Raw genomic sequence first — 27,669 nt, 5'->3', positions numbered from 1 at the left:
CACGAGCCGAAACATCGATTACTGCAATGATGAGTTAATAAACTAATTTTGTATTGATGAAATCCCAGGAGTGCGCTGCTATTTTCCGTGTGTATCTATTATAACCCAAGAGCAGCACCCGGGTGCATGAGAAGATTGGCCAAGAGGAGTGCGGATCATGCACTCACAACACTCACAACACTCTCTGCGGCATATATATATATATATATATATATATATATATATGTATATATATATATATATATATATTAGGCATGATTTGTTGCCACGGTGGAAATGTTCTTTTATCTGTAGATCTATATAACACGCATACACTATTTTTCAGTTTTATCATGGGTTAATTATCTAGCCTGTGTGTTTCTAGAGTATGGAGGAAACTCACAAAGACAATATAGAAAATCCTTGCAGATATTATATCCTGGCTGGAATCAAATGTAGGCAAGTGTAACCAGGTCGCCTGAAAAAGCCTGGCGAGGCATTTTCAGGCGACTGTTGAAAAGCGCATCGCCTCGTGTGGTTAGCACAGGCGTTTTTACATAGGCGCCCATACAAAACTGTCGCCTGCGCCGGTCGCGGCGACTGGCGCGGCGCTTTGTCGCCGCGACCGCAAACGCAAGGCTATCTCCCCGTGTGGAATAGCCCTTAAGCTAAATGCTAATAAAGGCCAAGCAAACCACAGTACATTACATAGCCTCAGTTTGTAAGTGTGAGTTGTATGTAAGTCGGATGTTTGTAACCTGGGGATTCCCTGTAGTGCCGTTTTAACCATGAGGGTAGGTGGGAACCTTAGCTCAGATGACACTTTGAGCAACAAAAAGCCATCCCTGGAAATGGGTCTCTTTAAGGGCAGAAAGGGGAGGGGGTTAAGTGTAGTGAGTGAGAGGCAGCAACATTGGGTCTGCTGCCTTAGGTGGCTGAAAACCTAGAAGTGCCCCTGATAGTATACAGCAAGGCTTGGTCATCATACTGTATCTGGGTGAAACATTACCATGGTAGTTTAATCAATTGTTTCAAGTAGTGGTCAATTTCTGCTTTAAAAAAACAGAAATTCAGCTTTTCTAGTACAAGAGAGTGCAATTGTGCTCTATCCACTAGGAATGCCCCTCCAGGACCCCTTATGGCACAGGAAAAGGTAAGTGTTGGAGGGCGAGGGGGGTTTCATTGCAGGAGCCACCTCATGCACTTCACTCTATGGGACTCAACCTTCCCATAATTCAGAGCTTTATTGATAACGGATTTCCGGACAATACCTGTATTTGTTATGTATGTGTATGGGCATTTCTGTACGCGTAAATGTGTATGTCTGAGTGATGCATAGCAAGGGTATACTAGGCTTGCCACATTTTCTTGAAAAAAATACCTGTCTTCCTATATATTTATCTTTTTTCCCTATTAATAACATTGGGATCAACCATAATTTTTACGGCAACCCTAGCCAGATGGGAACCCTAGGTATAACAGGGGGTGAAGCCCAAGAGCAGATTGGGGTCAAAACTGGGTATTGCAACTAGGGTTGCCACCTTTTCTGGAAGAAAATACCGGCCTTCCTATATATTTATATTTTTTCCCTATTAATAACATTGGGATCAACCATAATTTTTACGGCAACCCTAGCCAGATGGCAACCCTAGGTATAACAGGGGGTGAAGCCCAAGAGCAGATTGGGGTCAAAACTGGGTATTGCAACTAGGGTTGCCACCTTTTCTGGAAAAAAATACCGGCCTTCCTCTATTGTTGCCATTTTTTCCTATCAATAACATTGGCATCAAGCATCATTTTTACCAGCTAAGTGGCAACCCCGGCAATAAATCTAGAAATTTCAGGTAAGAAATGTGCAATAATGTATAGATTGAAATCTATACAATATGAAATTATTGTATAGGAAGGAAGTTGTAAGCACCACTGTGTTGGGGTGCTACTTTCTGGAGCCCATGACTAAAAGGTTTATATAAACAATTTTCTGTGGCTAAAGGTGTGATTAATGTATTTTACATCAGTTTTCTGTACTCTAAAGCAAGAATTTTATTGTATCCTTATTCCTTGCTAATGCCAAGGGAATAGTTAGGAATTCCATTTCCAGTTGATAAAAGCTGGCTACTGTAGGTATCATAGCCCCAGTGAAGTGGGGAACGAAAGCGGAACGCTAATTGTGGTGGTTGCTTTTCACTGGGGTTGCTGTTCTCGGCGCACTCATTCCGCATAACATCTTTCGGCAGTCCTCAGAACTACAACTCCCATCAGCTCTTTGCATATTTAGCAAGGCAATGAATGATGGGACTTGTGGTTGTATGATAATGGAACGGCTGTAGCCTCTTTATTTATGTTTCCGGGATGCTGCTGGCGGTAGCGCTCATCGTGATTCCAGTGCTGGTTTTGTTTGCATGCAAACGCTGGACAGACGCTTTCTATGGCCTCGGATCTAATCGGCTTTTGGGGTTCAGGACCCCGTTGCTGCTTATAGCTCACCCCGATGATGAGTGTATGTTCTTTGCACCGACCATTCTAGGGTTGCTCCGCAATGAGCTGCCACTTTCCGTGCTGTGCTGCTCCACAGGTACGGCCAGAGAACTAAGAGATCCCCTGCAATGCATCCCCATACCAGGCAAATAAATATAATAAATATCCCGTACCTGATTTAGAGCAGCAAGTTTTATAATAACATGAATCTATGTAGCTACAACGGTTTCTGCATGAGTGATATGGGCTGTGTGTGAGTTAAGGTCCCCATAGACGCAAAGATTTCTCTTGCCGAACGACCGATTTTAGCGAAGCCCAACCAATCCTTCGAAAATATTGTGCGGTTAGTGGGATTCGAACGATCGAACATCTTACGATTTTTTAGCCAACATCTGTCAGGAAATTGATCGACCAGGCAGACATGCAGGCAGCTCCCCTTTGTTTTCCTGGCAAATTGGTCTTTTTAGTTGATAGACAATTCGTACAATTGTTCCGAGATAATCGTGGTCTCACGATGATCGGATCTTTTAAAAATCTCAACATATATGGCCAGCTTTACTTGGGCATCCAGATTCTGGTGCAGTTCCTGTCAGCTGATCCCACTAAGATGCAAATGAGAGGAATACTTTTTTGTGTGAGACCAATGAGATCACACAGCTGTCTATCTAGACTACAATTAAGGGCACACACTATAGTGGTAATGATGCTTTGGGAGGATATTATGAGCCCCCCAACTTACCTGTGTGCTTTATATTGGCCAAACTGTCCAACCAGATCTGGGCATGTGTGGTGTCCTGCATAATTTGTTGCTGCAGTTCTTATTGAGAGTTGGCGGACAGCAGGGTTGCCAGGTTTATGTTTCAAAAACCAGCCAAAGACTATAAAAAAAATAAACTAGCCAAAAAGTAGCCCAAAAATGGCCCAATTACACTGAAAAATCTTAATATATATATATCTATAGATATAGATATATATATATATATAGATAGATAGATAGAAAGAATCCGACCTGGTGCACTCCACAATAAAATGGTTAAATGCCTTGGTGCTATTAAAATTTACATATATTCAGTGAAAAAAGACCGCACTCACAGGACTTTGTATGAAAAAAAAGCCACAAGGGCTGTGATTTTATTCCTCTAATCTAAGGAATAAAATCACAGCCCTTGTGGCTTTTTTTGATACAAAGTCCTGTGAGTGCGGTCTTTTTTCACTGAATATATATATATATATATATATATATATATATGTGTGTGTGTATAGATAGATTTGTCAAGGTGATCCGCACACCAATTTTTCTTTTTAGTGAATATTTATTCCACTGTGCATTTTAACGTGTTGATCCACATTAGGATCTTAATCAAGGATCCTAATGTGGATCGGAACGTTGGAATGCACGGTGGAATAAATATTCACTAAAAAGAGAAATTGTTGTGCGGATCACCTTGACAAGTATGTATACAATTTAGATCAAGAACCCAGTATATATGATATGGATTTCAGTGCGGATACAACTCTCAATCCCAGCAAACGGACACAATATACAATGGACGTACACACACATATGCTATAAATTCATACAATTCTATCTGACAATGGCACATTTTAAACATACACAAACTGTGCCATTGTGTCATGTACCTATTAAACATACACTGTAAACAAAACACAATACATGCAGGAATATTAAAAGGGCTTTACAGTAAAACACTCACCAATGTCCACAGTACCTCGGTCTCAGCCACTCCCCATAAAATCTCTGATTCACATCAGAGTCCAATTCCAGCCGCACAAAATTGGGCGGGTTTTGAAAGTCCAAACCCGTGACAATTCCCAAAAGTAGCCAAAATCCATACGTTGGCAGGTTTGGACTTTTAAAACCCGCCACTACATTTTAAAAACAGCCCAATTTGGAGGTAAACCTGGCAACCCTGGTGGACAGTCACTGATCTCAAGTTGGCCATACACAAATAGATCAGCCTGTTTGGCGAGGTTGCAACACAAGCAGATATTTTCCCTTTAGGTGGGAGATAGCGGGCTGATAAGGTCAAGTGATCAAATCACAACAGTGGCAAATGAAGGCTGTCAGGGTGACTGGATGAGGACTGTATTAAAGAGCTGATGTGGTCCCTGACGGGATTTTTACATGTGCCCCTTCAATTCCTTCCAATTTTCAGCCAGGTATCTGTCTGGCCGGCCCTTCAGAGGTTCCCATACATGAGCTAATAAGCTGTCGTCTCGGTCTGGAAATACCAAATCGGCAGCTTTTATTGGTTCATCTGTGGCCACCTTGAGAGTAATGTTTAGATCCACCCCAAACAAACTACTCCAGTGCAACCGAGTTTTATTCTGCTTAAAAGGTCGATGGGGGGTCCAGAATACACCCTGCCGGTTATTACTTCATCAAAGCCTCCAGTATTCATGGGTGATGAACATGTTTAAACAATTCTATATTCCTTTTTTTAACTCTGTAAACCCTTGTTTGTTAAATTATTGTAAGATCCTTGTTCGTCATAAATTAATGTAAAAGGCTGTGTAACTTGCTGGGGCTATATACACAAATGATGATAAAGATGCTGGCAATTGGTACTGCACTAGTGGGCAGTTGGGGATCTCTGTTCGAGCAGCAATGAGGCATTGGAAAGCAGAATGTTTGCTACGCAGTGTGTGACTGGGATGCAAGGGGTCCCACTCTCCAAACTGATTTTACTCCTCTCTCCGCCTTTCTATTCTACTTGTCTGTTTTATTTAAACACTATAATCCATCCTTCCATCTGTTTCTCCATTCCCATACAGAAATAAGGAAGGCAATTAAGTAAACCAAATGGTTCCGAGCAGGAGGGCCCGTAACACCTACTGATAATTTTCTGTGGACCAGTCCGACAATGGTGCCAGTACTGTGTGGCCCTGCAATATGGCCTCAGACCTTGATATTAGACCCAAATACTGACAGATCCAAGGCATGCTGAGGCTGCTTTTAATCCTGACCACAAAGGAACAACACCCCTTCATACAAATACAACCAAAGCGTATACAGATATGAGACCTGTTATCCAGAATGCTCGGGACCTGGGGTTTGCCGGATAATGGAGCTTTCCGTAATTTGGATCTTCTAGAAAATTATGTAAACATTAAATAAACCCAATAGGCTGGTTTTGCCTCCAAAAGGGGGCAACATTATAATTATATCTTAGTTGGGATCAAGTACAAGGTACAGAGAAAAAGGAAATCATTTTTAAAAATTTGTATTATTTGGATAAAACAGAGTCTATTACATACAGTGTTTTAATGAGAAGTCAGTGGGCCTTTGCCTCCCAATACAAGAAAGTTGTGTTTAATTGAGTCAGGCTGTCTCTATTATATTTCACAGCTAGGTCTGAACACTAGACACATTACATTACTTGAGTATTGGAGTCACTATTTATCATAATGATATAACATGTAGCACATGTTTTTGCATTTGTAGATACAATATCCTCCAACAAAGTCTTATTTGCTTAGACTTAGCAGATTTGTTTCCCACTGCCGCTGTCGGTTACTGTTTTAGGGCAAATCTCAAGGCTGTAATGGGCAACCTCAACTTCTTCATGTTTAATGGGGTGGTTCACCTATTAGTTAACTTTTATATGTTAGAATGATCAGTTCTAAGAAACATTTCTATTGGTTTTCATTATTTTTTTAGCTTTTGACTCTTTCCACTTTTCAAATGGGGGTCACTGACCCAATCTTAAAAAAAAAAACATGTTCTGTAATGCTACAAATGTATTGTTATTTCTACTTTTAATTACTCACCTTTCTATTAAAGCCCTCTTCTATATGTATTCCAGTCTCTTATTCAAATCAATACATGGTTGCAAAGGTAATTCAGACGTTAGAAACCAGATTGCTAAAATTTCAAACTGAAGACTAAAAAAGCTATATAATACAAAAACAGCAAATAATAAAAAATGAAAATAAATTGCAAATTTTCTCAGAATATCACTCTCTACATTATATTAAACTTAACTCAAAGGTGCCCAGCTAGCAAGTTCACCAGCAGCTTTTGATTTTTAACAATGATTTCCTTTTCCTATTTCAGCTCTTTCAGTTCCACCTTTGAAGGCATTCCAGCACTGTGCCCTAATTTTTTTTCCGATTCAGAATAAGAATTATACAAGGAGTGTTTATGTGCATTCATAGACATCAGCATTTACATACAATTACTGCAGTTTGCTCAGCATGACACGGTAGTGGGGTGTGCCATTGTACACATTGGGAGGCCCATTTATCAAAGGTCGAATTTCGAATTCATGTGATTTTTTTTTCATTCGAATATACTCAAAAAAAAAAAAATACTCAGGTTATTTAAGAAAAAATTAGAATGTCTTATATTCGATCGACTAGTTCAAACCCGGAAATTTGTATCATATTCAATTTGTACAAATCGAGTTTTTCTCTGAAAAAAAAAACTGGAATGTCAGGAAGGCTATTAACATCTCCATATAGCTCAACTGACCTCTGGCAATGACTTGTACATGAACTCGGCAGGTTTAAGGTGGCGAATATTTGAATTAGGACTGTTTCATGGTTGAGGTGTGATAAATCTCCCATTCGAATTTAAATTCGAATATGGGGATTAAAATTTGAATGTGTGAATTTTGAAGCTCAAAAATTTTAATTTACTATGCAACCCTTGAAAAATTTGCCCCTTGGTGTCCAATCTGGGGGTCATGAGGATCAACCCTCTTAAAAAGAATCTCTTAATCCAGCTTGTTATCTTGTACGTTTTTCCTTCTGCGTGTTTGCAATTTGAAATTAAATATTTTATATCTTTAAAATCGTGGTCTTTATTGAATCCTTCATTTGCTGGTGTCCTTTATATTTATGTTATTACGCATAGGCATCAATGGCCCTGTATCTCTGCTGGCTGAGCAGTGCTTGTAGAGATGCCAAAGGTTGCCAATTATGCCTCCAACAGCTACCATTGATATCCTCTGGTTATTGCTGTGTTTCGCTTCCCCAAGCAAAAGAATCATTGAGAAGTAAAGGAGAGTTAAAGAGGTGGTTCACCTTAAAGTAAACGTTTTGTATGTTTTAGAACGATTTTAAGCAATGTTTCAATTGGCCTTCATTATTTATTTTTCTTAGTGTTTTAGTTATTTGCCTTTTTCTTCTGACTCTTTCAAATGGGGGTCACTGATCCCATCTACCCCAATGCTCTGTAAGGCTACAAATGTATTGTTATTGCTACTTTTTATTACTCATATTTCTATTCAGGACTCTCCTATTTATATTCCAGTCTCTTATTCAAATCAATGCATGGTTGCTAGGGTAATATGGAGAGTTTAGAGCTGCTGAATAAAAAACCGAAATAACTGACAAACCACAAATAATAAAAAATGATAACCAATTGCAAATTATCTCAGAATATCACTCTCTACATCATACTAAATGTTAATGTAAAGGTGAGCAACCCCTTTAATGTATTTGTTATTTGTAGGAAATTACTACAATCAAGGGGAGATCCGTAAGACTGAGTTGATTAGAAGTTGTGCTGTTTTAGGAATCCCTTCTTCCAATGTTACGGTTATTGATCACAGGTAAATCATTTTTAGTATCCGTTTTTAATATTATACTACCTTTTGGAAGTGACAAAACGTATCATGCACTTCTGCCACCCCTTATAATGCTTGAATTTAAAGTGGAAAGTGAAGAGAAGGAGTAAAGCTAACCTTGATGTGGCCTTTATCTCTTTTTAATTGTTTTTGACATAGGTTTACCTTTTGCTGAATATGACCAGCAGCCTTACACTGGATAAGACTCACAGATTCCTCTCTGTTTAGCCAGAACATGACCATGTTATTTATTGATTGCTTTATGCGCCTTGTGCTTTCAAGCCTGCTCCTGTGCATTCAGTTACATTGTCACAGTTTCTTGTGCTGCCCTTCATGGGAGCAGAGCATCCTCCATTAAAGGTCTTGCTTTGTTAGCAAGTCTACTCCGTTATTAGGCCTCCCACCACCCTTCTGGACTACCTGGGTGGTGGACCCTGCCAACTAAGTGAGAATGGGGCTTTAACTAAAAAACAAAATAGTGCAGGCTTGACAATGGCCAAATGTGCTCAAAGAGGCCCACTCTACCCCATTGGACTGGTCTAGTCTGTAGGGGGTGACTGACTGGACTCCCACCTCATAGTAGCCCTGATTGAAAGTTACACCAATGGGGATAAGCACAGGATTGAGCTTGAGATGACAAGGAACACACTACAGGTATAGGACCTGTTATCCAGAATGTTGGGGACCTGGGGTTTTCTGGATAAAGTATTTTCTGTAATTTGGATCTTTATACCTAGAATCTGCTAGAAAATCAACATGAAATAAACCCAATAGGCTGGTTTTGCCTCCAATAAGGAATAATTATATCTTAGTTGGGATCAAGTACAAGTTACTATTTTTTGTTACAGAGAAAAAGAAAATCATTTTTAAAAATATGGATTATTTGATAATGGAGTTTAGGGGAGACAGTGTTTCCGTAATTCGGAGCTTTCTGGCTAGCGGGTTTCCGGATAACGGATCCCATACCTGTATAAAGAAAGCATTATAACACAGTTCCTTGTTTTAGTGAGCACTAGCCAATTGACGATTATATTTTATATGATAGTTCCTCAATTATATACATAATGCTATTGTGGTGATTTAGCTTAGTTATATTTAAAGGAAAACTATATCCCCCAAACCATTCCTCCCAACATTTTGGAAGTAAAAAGAGAACACGTAGAACAACAACATTTTTTGACCATGCCCCTTTCTGTGGCCACACCCCCTAATTACCATGTTAATTTTACAAAATTTGGCAGGTTATGAAAGTTTGAAAATATTTCTCCTTATCTAAACAGTTTTTTTGTGTCTCAAAATTGTTACAAAGTATCTTATTTGGACCTGTTAGGTGTTCAATGCTCTCTGCCATAAGCCAATGAAGTGGGAAACTTTGTTTCTTTTTCTGGCTGTTCAGTGCAGAGAAAATAGGGACTTTCCAGTACAAATGAGGGACTGCAGTTAGAGCTGTCAAAAGAGGGACTGTCCCTCTGAAAAAGGGACAGTTGGGAGGTATGCCCAAACAATGTGGGTCTCTATAAAAAATATATTGCATAAAACAGCTCATATGTAAAACCCATCTTCATGTAAATAAACCATTTTCATAATAATATACTTTTCTAGTAGTATGTGCCATTGGGTAATCATAAATAGAAAATTGCCATTTTAAAATATAAGGGCCGCCCCTGGGATCGTACAATTCACTGTGCACACAAACAAACCAACAAACTATACTTGTTAGGTCACATGAGCCAATTAACAGACAGAGTTGTGTCTTTTGCTTCAACACTTCTTCCTGTTACCGTTAGAGCTGCAGTATTTCTGGTCAGGTGATCTCTGAGGCAGCACACAGACCATCACGAGATGTAAGGCAAGAGATGTAAAAGGGCAATATTTACTTAAATATATATTCCAATTTGGTAAGATTCTTTTATATGCCACTTAATATGATATAAACATCTGTTGCTTAAATTTTCATTTGAGGCTATAGTTTTCCCAAGTCCATCAGTTTTCCCTCTTTGTGTTAAAAGGAAACTAAAGTTTAAGAAAACATTTACGGGCATTTGCAGACGTTACTCCACTGAGCAGTTTTGCAGTTTACTTACAGATAAAAAAAAATATCTATGTCTACATGTGGGTTACATCAGTATAGACAGGCTATGGGAACTGCTGTCTGCCGCCAACCACAATGTAAGACTTCTGTGCAAGTGGTCAGCATAGCATATTAGCTGCTCCCTTATTTCCTCTGTACTAGCTTGGCATTAGGTTCTAGTTGCGGGCCGGTTTTTAAACACAATGCAGAGTGCTGTAAACTGTAGCGCTGGCATTATTAGTATTTAGCAGCCCACTGAGCACAAGCTGAAGTGAGAGCTGAGTTGCTGGCAGGGCTGGGTAGCAGAGAGCTCCTGTCATTGCTCTGGGCTTATCGTTTAGTTGCCTATTTTTAAACACCCCGTGACTGCACTCCTGCCAGTTACTGTTTATGCAGTATGGGTGTTTGCCTAAAGGTACATTTGCACTTAATGGTTGCCTCTTGTTTGAAGACAAAATGTCCTTCATTATTCCAACATACCACCCTGACCGCAGAATAAATCTGGAAAAAAAGATTAAAAAAAAAAAAAGATCTTTTAAAAATACACAAATGTTGTTTAGATTTGCTTAAACTCTTTTAGATGGAATGTGCTTTAAAAAATGATGTTTCTGGTTACTTTATTGAAAATTTCTGCACAATCCCCACTAGTACAGGCTCAGCCTATATGTTCCACTTCCTGCTGCCTCCTTTCCCAGGCTGTGCAGGGGAGCCGGCAGCACTCGGCACACTGCACTGTAGGCAGTGCCGGATTTCTAAACTCTGCTCCCGAGGCCAGCTGCCTCTTGCTCCCCCTCCTCCGAAGCATGCACACCGCGCATATGCAGTTTTACTGTTTCTCAAGCTCCTCCGCTCCCAGGCTGATGCAACCGCCACCAAAGTGACTCTTATTTATGGGTGCTTCTGGTCCTGAGGCAGCAAATCCAACTCCTCTAGTGTTTGGTTTAGGGTCAGATGGGGTGCGATTGCTACATTACACAGTGCATATGCAGTCTCTACAATAAATGAATCTTACATTAATATTGCCAATGTTAGCCTTTTGACTCTCCTGGGAATAGTTCGTCTAGGCACAATTATTGGACAAGGCCATCCCTCCATGTTTTTGATTACTAATGCATTTAGTGCAAAAGTGTGGCCCTTTAAAGGAACTAAGAGTCTTAGATGCTATTGCAGTTAGTGAAAAGTTGCAGAATACCTAGGTCTTTATAAATAAGCAATATCTTTAAAGCTGTACAACACTGGAAATACAGTGACTGGCTATGGGGCTTCCCTGGGCTTTTTGGTTATTTGCCAGTAGCAGATGCTGCCTTTAAGTAATGTAAGAGTCAATAGCACTAAAAGGATTGATAAAGCGGCATCTAATGTCAACCTAAAACGTCTAAACGTCAACCCACATGCCCTTCTAATCTGCCAGATTTCATTATCCCCAACTGGACTCGCTTGAACTAGTGTGAGACAAGGTCAGTCCTGCACCATCTGACCATATACCCCATCCTTAAATCCTGCACTGAGTGACCCGAGCATCACAGGTTAAACCTGTTCATACCTGCTCCTTCAGATATTTATTATGTTAAGGTTACATAAGAAATAGTTTGTTCATTTTCTCATAAATCATTTATATTAAGGTATATATCAACATATAAGTAATATTTTCCATAAAGCAGAAGGCTAACAAAGCTTTTATGGATGTAGATCATAATGGGGAATCATGACTAAACGTAGACCTCGCATTAGTAAAGAATGGGCTCTCCTGGTCTATAGACACCAGGAGATATCTCTGTGCATTAGATTTATGGATTCATTATCAGGCATATTGGAGTGTGGGTTTATATGGATTTTTGTAGACCATTCACACAAGCATGTACCTGCTTTTGGGGGCTGGGGTACTGGATGAAAATTGTGATATATTGCGAGCGTATGATAGTTTCTCAGAAATATTTGCTTTGTATGTTTATATGTGTTTTCTAAAGCTGATAAAGCTCTGAGGCGGATTCCCTTACTTGCATGATCACAGCACTGTGTGCAGGGTTTGCTCTATAGTATTTAGCTGTGGAAGGTGAGGTCAGGGAGTGCAGAACGTTATGGTTGGTGTGTAAGTTCTCCCATTACTTAAGCATTCGGCACCAAGGTCAGTAAAAAGATATAGGTATGCATATAAGTGTGTGCATGCAAATAATTTCCATAAAAATTATTTTTGCACTTGCATAGACACGTGCAGTCCAGTGGTCTCGTTCGGTTCTCCTGCAAATCAGCAGATTTCATAGTTTTATGACTGAAGTTATAGCCATCTTTATTATAGGGAATTAAGAGCACAGTGGTGCTACAGTCTCTATATGTTAAAGATCGTTGTTAATGCCCTTGCACCCTATTTGCACCTGTTTTGTTAGTGTGACAGCTTTCCGTTTTATAGCTGGGATTCAAGATCTGTTGATAGCTGACCATACATATGGCAACAATATTCATTCTGTACGAGTATGGCGGCCTACCAATTGTGATCAATATCCTTGCACTCAGTTTGGGAATTGGACATGTTTGATGATTTTTCTGCTTTTGCACCAAGTCAGCCAGTGTATGGTATATTTACAGCTGTGGAAGTAAAGAGGAGTTGTGGCTCTTCCTCTCTTCCTATTCCGATCAACCATACTCCTTGTACAAATTATCAGAACAAAAGAAAGGTGGCCATAGAATATGTGATCCCTCATTCGTTTTCCATGGGCTGGTTAAAGAGCAAACTCAATCAGCCTAAGTACTGCTGCCTAGCAGGTTTCAGTGATTGAGATAAAGTTTAGCAAGGCAATGGAATAAACCCTAATGAGTGGTTTACAATTTGATGATACCCTGAAATGATGTTGTTTAGGATAAATATTGTAGGAGATGTAGGGCTTTGCCAGAGGCCCCTCAGAACCGCTCAACCAGTTGTTACATCATGGAGAAGTACAAATGTTACAATAGCACTCCCTGCCCCCGTCTACCCACAATGACGTTCTGAAAGGTAAGCACTGGGGGGGGAGTGTCGGACTTTTGGGCCGGGCCCACCAGAGCTGCAACATCAGGTGCCCGCAACCCCTCTCCAGCCCTTAAACCCCCCTCGCCAGCACGTGCCTTAGGGAGGTCCCCAAGTACCTCAGGCGTTGTGTGGCACTAGTCTGAGCCTGTAGGGCCCCCAAGGGCCAGGGCCCAGTCCAACCCTGCACACTTTGCTGGAGGGGGGCACATTTAAAAGACTGCCACAGAAACATCCCTGCCTACCAATATTAATTCTCCTTTAAACCTGTTCCAATAAAATGTTGAAACCTGTCTGACTGACACACTGACCAATATACACGGTGCAAAGATATTGGCCTGGATCGTTTTTCCAACACAGAATTACTAGAAATTTCAAGAACATTTATTTCATACAAATGTATTGGTACACATATGCCCAGCATAACTATTTGATGCATTCCCAACTAATGTACACTGAGCTGGTGCCTTGGCTTAAAGGGCCATACACAGGACTACCCACAAGGCATTTTATTCTATTGGCCTGTGGGCTGGAAGGATGGATACTGTACAAGGGGCCATATACTTGCATGGCCTTAATTGCTTGGACTAACCATCCTACATGGTTGGCCAATGTGGTCAAAATCAGCTAAACTACCCAACATAATCTAGACATGTATGACTTACATTACTAAACTGGTATTGGGAAATAGGACACTTTTAGAAGCATAATAGAACAATTTTTTATTTTAAAAACAATATTTGTGTAGATGAACCACCTCTTTAACCTCCAAGCCTTTCCATCTCCCTGTGTTACAGGGCTACTGTCATCACTTTATAACTCCTTTTTTTATACCACCTTTACATGTGTTCTGTTATTTTTTTTGGTTATGTGTATAAATTGTGACGTTAATGATACAAAGCAAATTGAGTTGCTGTTACCATATTGTGGTATGATTAATACTATGTCCAAGTGCATTTCACTTGTTGTTAACTGTAAGTATATAATACAACGGACATCTGTTTGTAGGAGCAATTAAAAACACCACTTCTCTGCTATGACTTTGCCTGTTCATTTTAAAAACTAGAATAATATTTTGTGCTGGATGGTTCTGCTCTGTTAGGAAGAATAATAAATGGGGGATGTAAGGGTTTGAGGCTACTACAGAGAAATTTGGATTGTCTTGATGTTTCATGTTTTATCTCCTGCCATTGAAACATGCCAGTCAATCAGCTTTGGAGAGTGAGTTTTCCTGCAGGGCTAAACAAACAAAAGGCTGTGTGAGAGCCTTTCCCAGGCTGCTGCTTATGCCCTGACACCCCCACATAAATAGTGTTGTCCAAATATTGATGCATAGTCGGCCAATTATCTGCTAAAACACAGGATTGATGGACAGATTATATTAAAAACCCTAATGTCATACATAGAAGTCATCGAAGAGGACTTGGGGGCCACTTCTTGAAGCCCATGACTTTCATTAGCAGAGCCATATCCTAATATGGCCACCCCCATAGTGGGCCATATCAAGATTTATGAAGTATGTCCTTTTGAACACTTGCCAATAGGCTGCAAACTTGTTGAAGAGTAGTTTACCCAACAGAAAAACTTTACAAACATAGGAGTGGAAGTATTTTGCTGGTTAGAGTGTTTGAATGCTGACTAAATGTGATGTGTGGACCATGCCCCAGAGTTTCAGCAAAGGGTGTTAATCCGTAATCTGACAGTGATTTCTCTTTATATTTGTTGGCTTTGTCCAATCGACCGGTGACTAAGTGCAACATAGCATGAACTACTCAAGGGTGTATGTACCTTACAGAATGTAAATAAACTACTTTATGCTGTTACAACACTGGTCTACAGAGGATTCTGTGAGTGCCAGCTCAGCATTTAATTCATAAAATGTGCACATGCTGATGTTCTTAAAATAAAATACTGAAACCATAGCATAATAGCAGGTATGCCCATTACAAGTGCCAGCTATGTTTGAGTATCCTAAGAATTCCGGCTGCATATTACCAGTAGTAGTCCAGAAAGCTCTATAGTAGTGCAGTTTTTCCAGGCTATCCTTGCATCAACTCACAATGGAAATTACAGCTAATCCACCGTTTAAATTGCATTCACTTGTTCTTATGGGAGGATATCCTGAAAACATGCAATGTTATTGATATTTCAAGGCCTCAGTTTGGAACATGTAGGCTAATTGCTCCCTGGGCACCATTCTTTGTTCATTATGTGACTTATTATGAGACTTATTGGACACAACATTGTGATATGTCCAATTTAACTTTACTTTTAAGGTGGTGGCAGACGAGGCTACTGGGGAGTTTAGTCGCCCAGCAACAAAACGCCTCTTCTTCGGGTGACTAATCTCCCCTACATGCCTTCCCCCAGCTAGAATGACGCGATGGCATGGAATGCTATGTTTTCTAATACTTTGGCCGAAGTTGACTCATGAGGAAACTTCGAGCGGCTTCGGAAAACGAAGCGTTCCGAGTGCCATCTGGCTTGTAGGTATTTAATAAAGTCCAGTACTCCTAGGTCCGGTACTCCTAGGTTGATGTGCAGAGCGTTGGTTTTATCATAGTTAATCATGAGACCTGAAAATTCTGCAAAGGCGTTGAATATATTAAGGAGATTGGGTTAGGTGGTGAGTGGTTGTGTTATTAACATAACAACAGACGTAATTTGTGATCGTCCTATCTTTAAGCCTTTGACATTGGGCATCACCTCTGAGTTGTGCTGCTAATGGTTCAAGTGCTAAAATAAAGAGGATAAGAGACAGGGGGCAGCCCTGTCTTGTTCCATCTGAGATGTATGGGCCCCAAATGTACATATGCCTGTGGATAACGGTATAGGGATTTGATGGATAATTCAATTCTAACTTTTTAATTGTTCTTCATTTTTTCTTCTTCTGACTCTCTAGAATATGAGGGGGGGGGTCACTGACCCATCTAAAAAACAAATGTTCTGTAAGGCTACATATTTATTTGTAACTTCTTGGCCCTGAGTACCCCATTCCATGCACATTCTTGGGAATAAGACATGCGCGTACTTGCAGAATCTATTCTAGTAATAGTTACACCATTGCCCTCTCCCATGTACGGCACCTACAGTTATACATATTTATTTTCCTCTATTATACAAAAAGGCTGATTTATACTGCATTTCAACTGAACAAATACTGTGTATGTGAATTCCCTATGAAAGCTTCGACTATTGACTAGCTAGAATAATATTAATCCCCATACGCTCTTTTCTCTTTTATTATTTGGGCTGGGTCCACCTCCCCTGCTGACACTCCCTTGCTGTACTGGGACTTCTGTTAATGCCACTGGACAGCTAGTGTGTGGGTTTACTGTTTTGTTTGGTGGTAAATTCTTTCCATGATTTAAATTATACTGAGTTTAACTCCATGCTGTGTGTGCACTATAAACGTTGGGAGTAAGACTTTTTTCATATAATATGTGCTACCTACTTGAAGGAGAGCTAAAGACTAACAATAAATAGGTTTAGAAATGCCATATTTTATATACTGAACTTACTTAACCAGCCTAAAGGTTCAGCATCTCTATAGTGGTCACAGGAGTTTCCCAACTTGGATTTTACTAGAAGTGTCTGCGACACGCACATGCTCAGTGGGCTTTGTGCAGCTGTTGAGAAGCTAAGCTTAGGGCTCATTGCAAATCATCAAGTAGAAGATGAGGGTTGCCTGTAATAGTAGCTGATGCTACAGGGCTGATTATAAAATTCTGGTGCTAATTTTGCTGGTATCTGAGCTGCCATATACCAGTAATCTGAATTATGTCTAATGTCTTATATTGTGACATTTATATTATATGTATTCAGTATACTGTGCATCAGCATCCTAAGTGGAGCTAAGTGACAGCCGCACAGAGCTTTTGCAGTGAATCAGCAGAAAAGAAGATGGGGAGCTACTGGGGCATCTTCAGGGGCACAGATCTTTACTGCTAAAGGGCTGTGGTTTCCTTAGGCTGGTATAGAAGCCCCATATTCCAAGAAAAACACCTGCTACCTGCTGTTATGCTGTAGGGCTGTGTGGCTAGTTCAGGGACTGGGGCCCTTGTTAAAGTCGAGGGTTGGATGTATTCAACCCAATATCAACAAATTCTTCAGGATAATGTTCAAGCATCAGTCACAAAGTTGAAGTTACGCAGGGGTTGGATATTCCAACAAGACAATGGACCTTAACACACTTGGAAATCTACAAAGGCATTTATGCAGAGGGAGAAGTACAATATTCTGGAATGGCCGTCACAGTCCCCCAACTTGAATATTATGGAAAATCTATGGGATGATTTGAACAGGCTGTCCATGCTCGCAGCCATCAAATTTAACTGAACTGGAGAGATTTTGTATGGACGAATGGTCAAAAATACTGCCATCCATATTCCAGACACTCATCTAAGGCTATAGGAGGCGTCTAGAGGCTGTTACATTTGCAAAAGGAGGTTCAACTAAGCATTAATATAATATCTCTGTTGGGGTGCCCAAATTTATTAACCTGTCTAATTTTGTTATGTGTATATATATATATATATATATAAAAATCCTTGGTAGTCCGCACTCCACTGGAATCAGCAAGACACCCAGGTGCCACTCATATGAGAAAAGCATAACAGATACGGACAGCATGAGTGCACACTGGGATTTAATTAAAACTCTGATGTTTATTAAGTTACATTAAAACTGGTCAACGTTTTGGTCTGCCTCTAGGACCATTATCAAGATCTTGATAAACATCAGAGTTTTAATTAAATCCCAGTGTGCACTCATGCTGTCCGTATGTGATATATATATATATATATATATATACCCAGGCAGGTCTCTGCACTCCCTTCAGCGCACACCGGAGTTTAAAAAATGTGTTTCTTTATTTATCAAAAGATTAAAACCATAGTCGCAAGGATCGTTGTTTCGGTCAGGATCTAAGATCTTGATAACGGTCTTAGATCCTGACCAAAACGTCGATCCTTGCGACTATGGTTTTAATCTTTTGATAAATAAAGAAACACATTTTTTAAACTCCGATGTGCACTGCTTACAACTGTGGATTTGATATATATATATATATATAGCAGAGAAGAAGGGTCCGCACACACAGGACTTAAAAATCAGTAAATGGTGTTTTATTCAAGTGAAGGTCTCCCTTCACTTGAATAAAACACCATTTACTGATTTTCAAGTCCTGTGTGTGCGGACCCTTCTTCTCTGCTACGTTTTGATTTTTGGATACTGCACCCAGACACGGAGAACTCTATTTGACGTGAGTGCTGGTACGCTTCTCTACATCAACTAGTTGCACTGTTAAGGCTTACATATATTTTCCAGAAAAGAACCAGCAACACCGGGATATTCTTGAAAACCAAAAGGATATATTAATGAAGCTCTATATATAGATATATATAGATATATAGATATAGATATATATATATAGATATATATATATATATTTGATTTTTTTTTTCCTGGTAATTCAAACAAGATGTGCTCTATGAAGCTAATTTGGCCACCCTGCAGAATTCTAATGGCAGGCATGTGCTCGGCCACCCTCTACTTGCAAAAGACATACAGCAAGTAAGAAAAGATTCCACACACACCAGCAGCTTTTATGCAGCCAGCAGCGAGAATTGCTCCAATTTTCCACAAAAATGCCTGACCTGGCTTTTTTTATTTTTTATTTGGCCTGTCCGATTTATGTGCTCTCAGTCCCTTGATGGCATTCAGCTTTTTAAACTGATTTGCTCTCTGATGATCCCTTGATCTACACTGTTTTATAGTTAAGCTTTCATGCTTCTGAGATGTGTTTCACCATTAAGGGACAATGTGCCCTTAGAATCTGCTGAGTTATGATGCGCACATGATTATTAAGGCTTGTACAGCCATCCTGTTCTCTACCATCATTTTCGTGGGGGGTCTAAACAATTATGTTAAAGCTTTTTGTAATTTGATATTAGGTCATTTCTGTATTATGATTTTTTTGGCCTCTGATCACGTGGCTCTTGGATCCCCACATTTTCAAGCAGCCCAAAACAACCAACGTCAAGGCACCTAAATCCTCCCTGCATAGACTACCATGGATATCTTCTGCTGGTACAGTTCTTTGGTGGGAGAGGTTTTGATGCATTGGTGGCATGTTTTGGGACTACCTAAAGCAGTAATCCTCAACCAGTTGCTCATGAGTATCATGTTGCTCACCAGCCCTTTGGATGTTGCTTCCAGTGACCTCAAAGTAGGTTCTTGTTTTGGAATTCTTGGCTTAAAGGCTTGTGTGCTTCCAAACAGAAACTCCGGTAGGCAGCCAGTCCACATAGGCGCTATAATAGTCAATCGTAGTCCAAATTTGGTATCCTCAGGAACTTTTTGCATGCTTGTGTTGCTCTCCAACTTTCTTCACATTTGAATGTGGCTCACGGCTACAACAAGTTGAAGTTGAGGATCCCTGACCTAAACGATAAGAAAAGGCTTATGTACATACATTTCCCTTTGCGGCATCCCTAGGCCGCGTGGTCCTACTGCCCACCCACGCGAATCGCCCCACTGCGAGCGCTCGTGCGCATGAGCCAGAGCACTGGGAAACCTTGCATTCCCAGTGCTCCTTAGAATGTGGCTGGGCGCCATGCCGCCCCTGAAATCTTGCCGCTCTAGGCCCAGGCCTTTGTAACCGTGCCACAAATCCAGGCCTCTGTGTACTTGGGGGTGACGATTTATTACCTGTCCCCCCTGAGCCAACACTTTTCTTCGCTGAAAAACACACCAACCTAATCTAGTGCTCAACACATTTTGTCACCTGTCCCAAGGAACCCTTGTGGTTGGCTTGGGCATCCTCTCTGGCTCTGGTCAAAAAAGTGGTCTAATAACAATATAGACAGCTGGCGCCTTCATTCCCTTTGGAATGGTCCTTCTATATGAGGTTATTGCTTCTACATTGCTTCTATGTGCAAATTCTGTCCTTGTCTACTGCTAATATAAACTAATTTTGTTTGCCACAGTATAACTTTCACACATTCCACCAGGTGTCTTATTTATTTATGTATATTTTTGTTCACCCATAAAACAGAGCACTACAATAGTGTCTATTATCAAAGCAACCACAGAAATCTTCTTCAACCATTCCAATGAAACATTAGACTTCAGAATGTCATGGAACACTTGCTTTACCTAGCAATTACTTTTAAATGCAGCAACCCTCTGACTTGCAAGTGGGCTTGTTTCGCACAGCAAAGCTAGAGAACATTTTATTGTTTCAAAAATGAATACTCAATCAGTGTGATAAGCATAGAGCAGCTGCCATAAATGTGGTTCATTGAAAACACTTGGTGGGTAGGTAATGTAGTCCTTCAAAAATAATTAATCGAGAACATTCAAATTTGCGCTTGAGCCAGCATCTGGCAGTAGTATACACACTTAGCGCCTCTGTTGTAAGTGTGTATACTACTGCCAGATGCTGTAACTCCTATATTTATTGCCTGAAGAAGCGGGTCTGAGCCCGTCAAAAGCGTTGTACTGATTGGAGTTCGTAAATAAATTTTGACTGCTTAATTACAGTCGTTTTGTGTCTGCTTGGAGGCGGTAAGTCCACTACTGCCTCCTCTGATTACCAAGTTTCTGTTTTTTAACTCGTTTATATCCTTTCATTCTTTTGGCGCCTCTGTTCTTTTTATACAATACTAAGTCCACCCTGGGTGGAGGGTTGATACCCTTTTTCTATCTACAGAGAGCGACTTCTTAATCCTGAGTGGGGTCAGGACCTGCCTTTACAGTGGCTGCCTATTGGTAACCCTGGTTTTTGAGTATATGTTATTTACTCTTATTTCATTATCCCTAAAGCTGGCCATAGATGCAAAGATCCGATCGTACGAATCATCGTACGATCGGACTTTCCCATCTCCCGACCCGCCACTAACCATTCAGATCAAAGTCTTACCAGTCAGATTAGTTAAAGAACAGATCAGCAATGTTCTGCCCCTGACAGCAATCGTACGATATCTATGTCCAACCAAAAGCTAGTGACAGTCTCCCACTGAAAATCGTACGATCGGCAATACACGCAGAGATATTATCGGCAGCCGACAGAAATTTTCTAACCTGACCGATCTCCGCCAGACGAAAAATGTCGGGACTCTCCACACACGGTTTGAAAATCGTACGAATCCTCGATTCGTACGATCAGATCTTTGCCTCTATGGCCAGCTTAACCAATACATATTACACTATTGGGGCTCTTGGTGTTCTTTTTGTTTATATTGGAGATAGATTTCTTTTTCATTAAAGAAAGTAAAAATTGGGTTTTATTGTTTTTATTTTATTCCCTTTAAAATGTGCTTCCCTAATAATTATTTTCTACTATTAAAGCAACCGGCTGTGGGAACCTGGGCATTACCTCCACGTTCAGGGTAATTGTGTATAATGAATATTGTGGTTATATGCTGTCCAAGAGTGATCAACATGCTTAATTATTATTCAGAAACCAAAATATGCACTTTATCTCATTTGTGCAAATTTACTAAACTTTTAATAATTTAAAAATTAAATACATTAATTACATACCACATGGCAGTCTCTTATCTGTGTCCCCAAACCTCATGCAAGCCACACCCTCCTGACGTGTTTCACACCATTGGGTGCTTCATCAGAGGAGGTGTGGCTGTTACAGGTCACAGTCCTTATATACCCACAACTTTAGTCTCTGCCTGTTCCTAGGTTCCTAGTATAATATATACATAAACCAGGGTTATACCCTATTATACTCACAGGAGTCAGGGTAAAGTTATTTAAACTAAAAAGACAACAATGGTGTTGCAAGGAAAGTAGACCTGTATAATATCCCATATTGTGAATAAATAATATTATAATACATTCCAAATTCATCTACATATATGAATATATAAATTATAGATATAAATCTGAATATGAATGTAAATATGAATATACATATCAAAATGCAACATAATATGTGGTATGTAATTCATGTATTTATTTAACACAAAGTTGTTACTAGTTTGGTGAATTTGTACTTGTCACAAATGGTGCAAGGAGTGTGTTTGAATGTGAGTACCTTGAGTGAGTAGTGTCAATAAGAACAACATTTGCATTTACAGTATGTTGACACAACAGAACATCATCAAGCATAAAATATGAATTTTGTTGTGCGAGGAGCAGGGAGATCAGCTATCTTGTCTAAGAGTCGCAAGGAGCTTTGATATACAACCTATGTTTAAAGAGATATTGACACCAGAAAGTAACCTTTTTTATATCTATAATAACATTATCTTTAAATGCTATTTATAGTTTTGCCATAAAAGTAATTGCCTGATGCTTTTACATTACCTTTATTAACCCTATGTTCCTCTATGAGGGGGCTGTCATATTTGTGCACAAGTAGAAACTCTAACTGACATGTTAAGAAGGGACAGTCAGGTTGGCAAAACAGTCAGGTTTAGGAACTTCAAGTAACAATTACCTTCAAACTATCTGCGAAAAACGATCAACATGACCTTTTGGTAAATTTTAATGTAGATTAATATTTTGAAAAGAACATTTTTAGTGTCACTAAGTATTGTGAGAACACAAAACGCGTAAGGCTGTTTTTGCTTCTGGTATTTCAATAAACATGTTTGGAATTTAACAAGTCTTCCTGGAGGACTGCTCTTTCCGTGCTGCTCTACAAGCTATACAATGGTTTCTGCTCCTTTAAGCTAAAGGGCACATGAGCCTCTTCATATATGTGGTGAGTCCCTTGGATATAAAATTTGTTTTTTAAGAGTCACAAGGAGCTACCAAAGGAACCAGCCCAATGTCCCACTCATAAGCACAATGCCTTTTGTTCACCCTTGGCATATACCTGATGGGTGTCTTTCCTTCGTCCAAAGGATGAGCCTTGACAATGATAAACATGTCAGCATCTTCCCACCAAAGTGAAAATCAGTCAACTGTGCTTTGTGGATTATTTCAGTCCATTGGTCAGATGGATAAGCAGTTGGCTGGTTGCAATTCATCTTGCACACAGCCAATCACAGATCCATACAGGACAATACCAGTGATCTCCTGGGGATTCACACTCAACTGAGACCTTACAGCTTCCAACTTGGCCTCCCAGAGGGGCTGAAAGTGGATCATTTGCTAGATTCTCGCAAGAACTAGCATAATTTAGCAATTATTGTCTGCGTCCATTCATTTCTGTAAGGAGTGTCTAAGAACATCAGTAGAATAAATAATTTCCTGTCTAGAAGTGCCTACAAATTCCAGTCTCATTTTACTCTTCAGTTTCCTCTGTGTTTCTCTTTCACACCAGGTCTGAGCTTTGCTGTGTTTCGTCTTTATGTCATTGATCTCCAGCCTGCTGCCTTCTATTTACTACCACTTGGAGTTGTTGGATTTCTATAGCAGCTGTAGAGCTAGTTTGGAGAATACTTTCTATTCTATACAACATAATCTTCTCACTGTTCCATGTATTTAGAGAAGCGCTAAATTTAGCATTCAGACTGGGTATTTGGCACAGTTCCATCCTTATTTGGACCATCTGCAGTCTGTCAAATCATTACAGTTTGCCAAATGATGCAGTAGCTAGGGTTTTACTCTTGAGAGTAAAGTGAGATCAAAGAGTTATCCCTCATTTTTACTGCAATATAGGTTGAAGGAGATCTTTTGATCCTGCTGAGTTCCAACAGTGCTATTTGATATTCAGCCAAACAATGATGATTTGGTATTCAGCCAAATCCTGAATTTATGATGGCAGCTCACTCATCTTTACACTTATCCTGCGATAGATAATCAGACTTATTTGCCAACTCAATGTCAACACAGCAAGGCCCTAAAATAGGACAATGCTTTTATAGTGGCTGGTTCCTGTGAAGTCACTTGATGGTCTATGGATTGCCAAAGAAAGTTTTTTTTAAAAGAGAAAGGCTTGAGCCATAAGTAATGTCGCTGTTTAGGAATTGGCGCTGATAGTGGAATGGACGTGCTCCAAAAGATCTGCTCACTTAGAGAGGTTACCAGATATTCAGATTTTTACCCATTTGAATTCTTATAATCTGGGCCAGATTGTGTTTGGTACCACAAATAATAAAACACTAAGGGGCAGATTATCAAAATGTGAGTTTAGATTTTAATAAATAAAAACTCACCAACGTTCTTTTCATTCCTATGGGATTTTTAGACGCACATTTATCAATGGGTGAAAGTTAGAACTCAATAAATACAATTCTAAAAATCATTTTGATTACTCAAAGTTGATTTAAAGGTGAACAACCCATTTAACAGCGAGAATGAGATATTGTAGCAGCTCAGCAGCAGTAAGTGTATGACTGTACTACTTTATTAAAGGATAAGGAAAAGATATTTTGGGTGCTGAAATTTTAGGTACCCACCCCCCAGTGAAATACATTTCTAAACTAGCAGAGAACTGCTACTTTTCTGACTTGCGCGACAGCATGGGGATGCCTGGGAAAAGGCAAGTAAAGTGGCAGTTTTTCTCCTTGGCCTGGTGCAGTTTTTCCTTATAGGAGCACTGGCCCAGGAAAAGCAGTTTATTTCACTGGGGGGGGATTCCTAACATTTTGACACCCCCACTAAAATAGCCTTTCCTTGTCCTTTAAATGACCACTGCATTATTTATTCATTTTTTGTAGTCACGCATTTCACCTCCATATACTCTTTCCCCAGCACTTTCGCCTGTAGCCACACAATTTAGGCAATGGATATGGGTCAGAGCGATGGGAACCAGCATAGCAGAAGGCGGGATGCATTCAATTGCATTGGTGTCTGAAGCAGAAAAAAAAAATTGTGACTGCCTCTTTTTGCTCTAAAGACACTCAATTTATGTCTCTTTATTCACCAAACCCCTTCAAAATAGATTTTGTTTTCCCTTTAGGCCTTTATGAAATATTTGCACTTTTGACTTGGCCAGAGATTTGAAAAGGATATTTTTTTTTTAGGAGCCTTTTTCTCGGTTTAAGACATAACTCATTTCCTTTCATTTTCTGAAGAAAAGGTTGGGAGGCGGCGGCAGAGGGCAAAGTAGGTGAAAGGGGGTGAGGGGCATAGGGCAACTCCCCATGTCTCCTAGAAAAATAACATCCATCCGCAGGTCGAGGGTGAGTGATTATTAGCCATTTATCAGTCAGTGGCTTTTCAAATAAGGGCCAGATCTCCAGCTGTACACACAAGCCCTCGCTCCTGTCTGTACTGGGAGCACAGCAGGCCCAGATATAGAGCCTCATGCAGAATTAAATCAGGGCACATGATAATTGCTTTCTGTGCAAGTTAAATAGGACTTTATATTAACTTTATCTCTGGACGGAAACCAAGAGTGATATACAGTAGGAAAGTTCCTGGGCAATAAATATAGGATCAGCATTGGACCTTTGCTCTTTTCTGGCTCTTCAAGAAAATTGGAATTTTAGACATAATAAATGTTACCTGATTCTGGTTTCAATTATAACTGCGGTTACACTTCTTCCTCCTTGCTTAGCAAACCACTTCACTGCAGAGGAGACAGACCTCTCGGCCTGATAAAGCTGAAAGCAGCCATTCTTCTCAATGCCAGGCGCCTTGATTAAGCACTAAGGGTCTTCCTTGGCATTATTTTAATTTCATTTAACACGGCTTATGACTTTAGAATGTTTATACACCAATCAAAAAAAATAAAAAGGGGGTTATAACTAAATCCAAAGTAAAATTAAGGAAAACTATAAGTTGTGAATTATTTACTTTATAGACTTTAATAAATGGGCAAAAGAGGCATTTGGCCAAGGCCCACCATCGACTGTTGCAATAACATTTGAATGGAGCATCTCATAGAAATGGCAGACCCCTCATTTTAATCAACTTGAAGAGCTCTGGCATAGTAAAGCTGGGCATCATACACTGTAAGATCCATGTGTTTGGCAAGGTCACCAAATGAGCGTTTCTTTGGCCGTTTTTGGCTCTGCATGTGGGTTGACCTGCGAAACCAAGACCTGTAAGCCTAGGGCCAAATCACCCTCAACCAGATGGTAAAAATAATTGTTGTATAATAACAATAATACATCCCCAAGGAGGATTCAGCGGCTGCTACTGACATTAGTGGTGAGACTGTGCATCCAAGCTAGCACCTACAAAAGGTTGCTTATAATCAATTATACCAGAGTAATATAAGACAAGATGAGATTCTTTATTTGTCACATGCATAGCTATACAAGAACAACATGCAGCGAAATGCATCCTGATCCACCTTTTTAGACTGTGCAACGTTAAAACATACTAGTTTAATACTACAACTAAGTACGAAAAAAAAAATATATTTGTCTTTAAAACACAGACCAGAGTTGACATTATAAAACTAATATCACATATTGTACCTACACTGTCAAACTGATTATTGAGGGGCCCCACAAATGGAACAATGATTGGCATGTGGTAGATAATCACCAGATTTCCCATCCATGTGAATCTATATGTGGCTGGTAGTGATGTGGGGGTTAGGAAAAACTCAATCCCTGCCCGACCATAACCCATAGAACCTTAACCAGAACCTGACCATAAGCTGCAAAATGTTAGCATTGTAGGACCTGCACCCAACCCGTACCTGCCTCATCTTACTGTGTACGCTACTTCTATGTAAGCCTCTTGTCCCAAGACTTCAGGAGCAGAGGAGGAGTGACCCACACCCAACCCTAAGGGTGAGTTCACACGAGAAGATTCGGGAGATTTTGTCGCCTGGCGACTAATCGCCTCGACTTCTGGGCGACAATCTCCGCGAACTGCCTCCTCGTGTCTTCCCATCCTCTATGATGAAAAGTCGCCTGCGCTAAAGCACTCGCGGCGTGACATTTTCCGAAGTCACCTGAAGTTCGGGTGACTTTGGAAACTGCTGCATGTGCTTTAGCGCAGTCGACTTTTCATTACAGCGGATGGGAAGTCACAAGGAGGCAGTTCGGGGAGATTGTCGCCCAGAAGTCGAGGCGATTAGTCGCCAGGCGACAAAATCTCCCTAATCTCCTCGTGTGAGCTAACCCTAAAGGTCCCCATAGATGCGACGATTCTTCTTTGGTGAACGACTGATTTCAGTGCAGTCTGACCAATCCATCAAATTATCATGCGGTTAGTGGGATTCAAACGATCGTAAATCTTACGATCTTTCGTCTGACATCTGTCAGAAAATTGATCGGCCAGGTTTAAAAATCTTTATCGGTCCCAGTGCAATCTATCTATGTATGGAGGGCCAAGCAGGCAGCTACTCTTCGCTTGAAATGGTCTTTTTAGTTGATGGACACATCGTACATTTAAATGATGGTTTCGAGATAATCGTGGTCTCAGAATAACGATTGGATCTTTTAAAAATCTTTACATCTATGGCCAGCTTAACTCGTATTGGTTGGACAAACCCGAACATCACCAGTGGCTGGTTCAAGGCTGCTCCTGTTGGAAAGTCAGTAGTTTACTTAAAAGTGCACCAGCCCGGGATAGTACTGCAGGAACATTACATTGTCATCTTCTTCTGGATCTTCTTCTATGTCCGGGATAGGTGCACATTAGTAATGTGTGGACCAGCCAGGGATTCGAAG

The 27,669-nt window shown here is 40.2% G+C and overlaps 1 protein-coding gene across 1 annotated transcript in view; it reads left to right on the top strand.

Annotated features, from left to right (window-relative positions):
* Positions 1-2,190: 2,190 nt before the first annotated feature.
* Positions 2,191-27,669, top strand: part of pigl.L (phosphatidylinositol glycan anchor biosynthesis class L L homeolog) — a 96,945-nt gene continuing 71,466 nt past the window's right edge. The window contains exons 1-2 of the mRNA XM_018246057.2: positions 2,191-2,554; positions 7,937-8,036. Coding sequence (XP_018101546.1) covers positions 2,332-2,554; positions 7,937-8,036 — 323 coding nt within the window. The 5' untranslated portion in view covers positions 2,191-2,331. The remainder of the gene's footprint in view (positions 2,555-7,936; positions 8,037-27,669) is intronic.

This window comes from Xenopus laevis, chromosome 2L (genome assembly GCF_017654675.1).
Source record: "Xenopus laevis strain J_2021 chromosome 2L, Xenopus_laevis_v10.1, whole genome shotgun sequence".
Taxonomy (NCBI): Eukaryota; Metazoa; Chordata; class Amphibia; order Anura; family Pipidae; genus Xenopus; species Xenopus laevis.
Note: the sequence above shows the minus strand (reverse complement) of the source record. Positions and strands in the feature narration are given on the sequence as shown.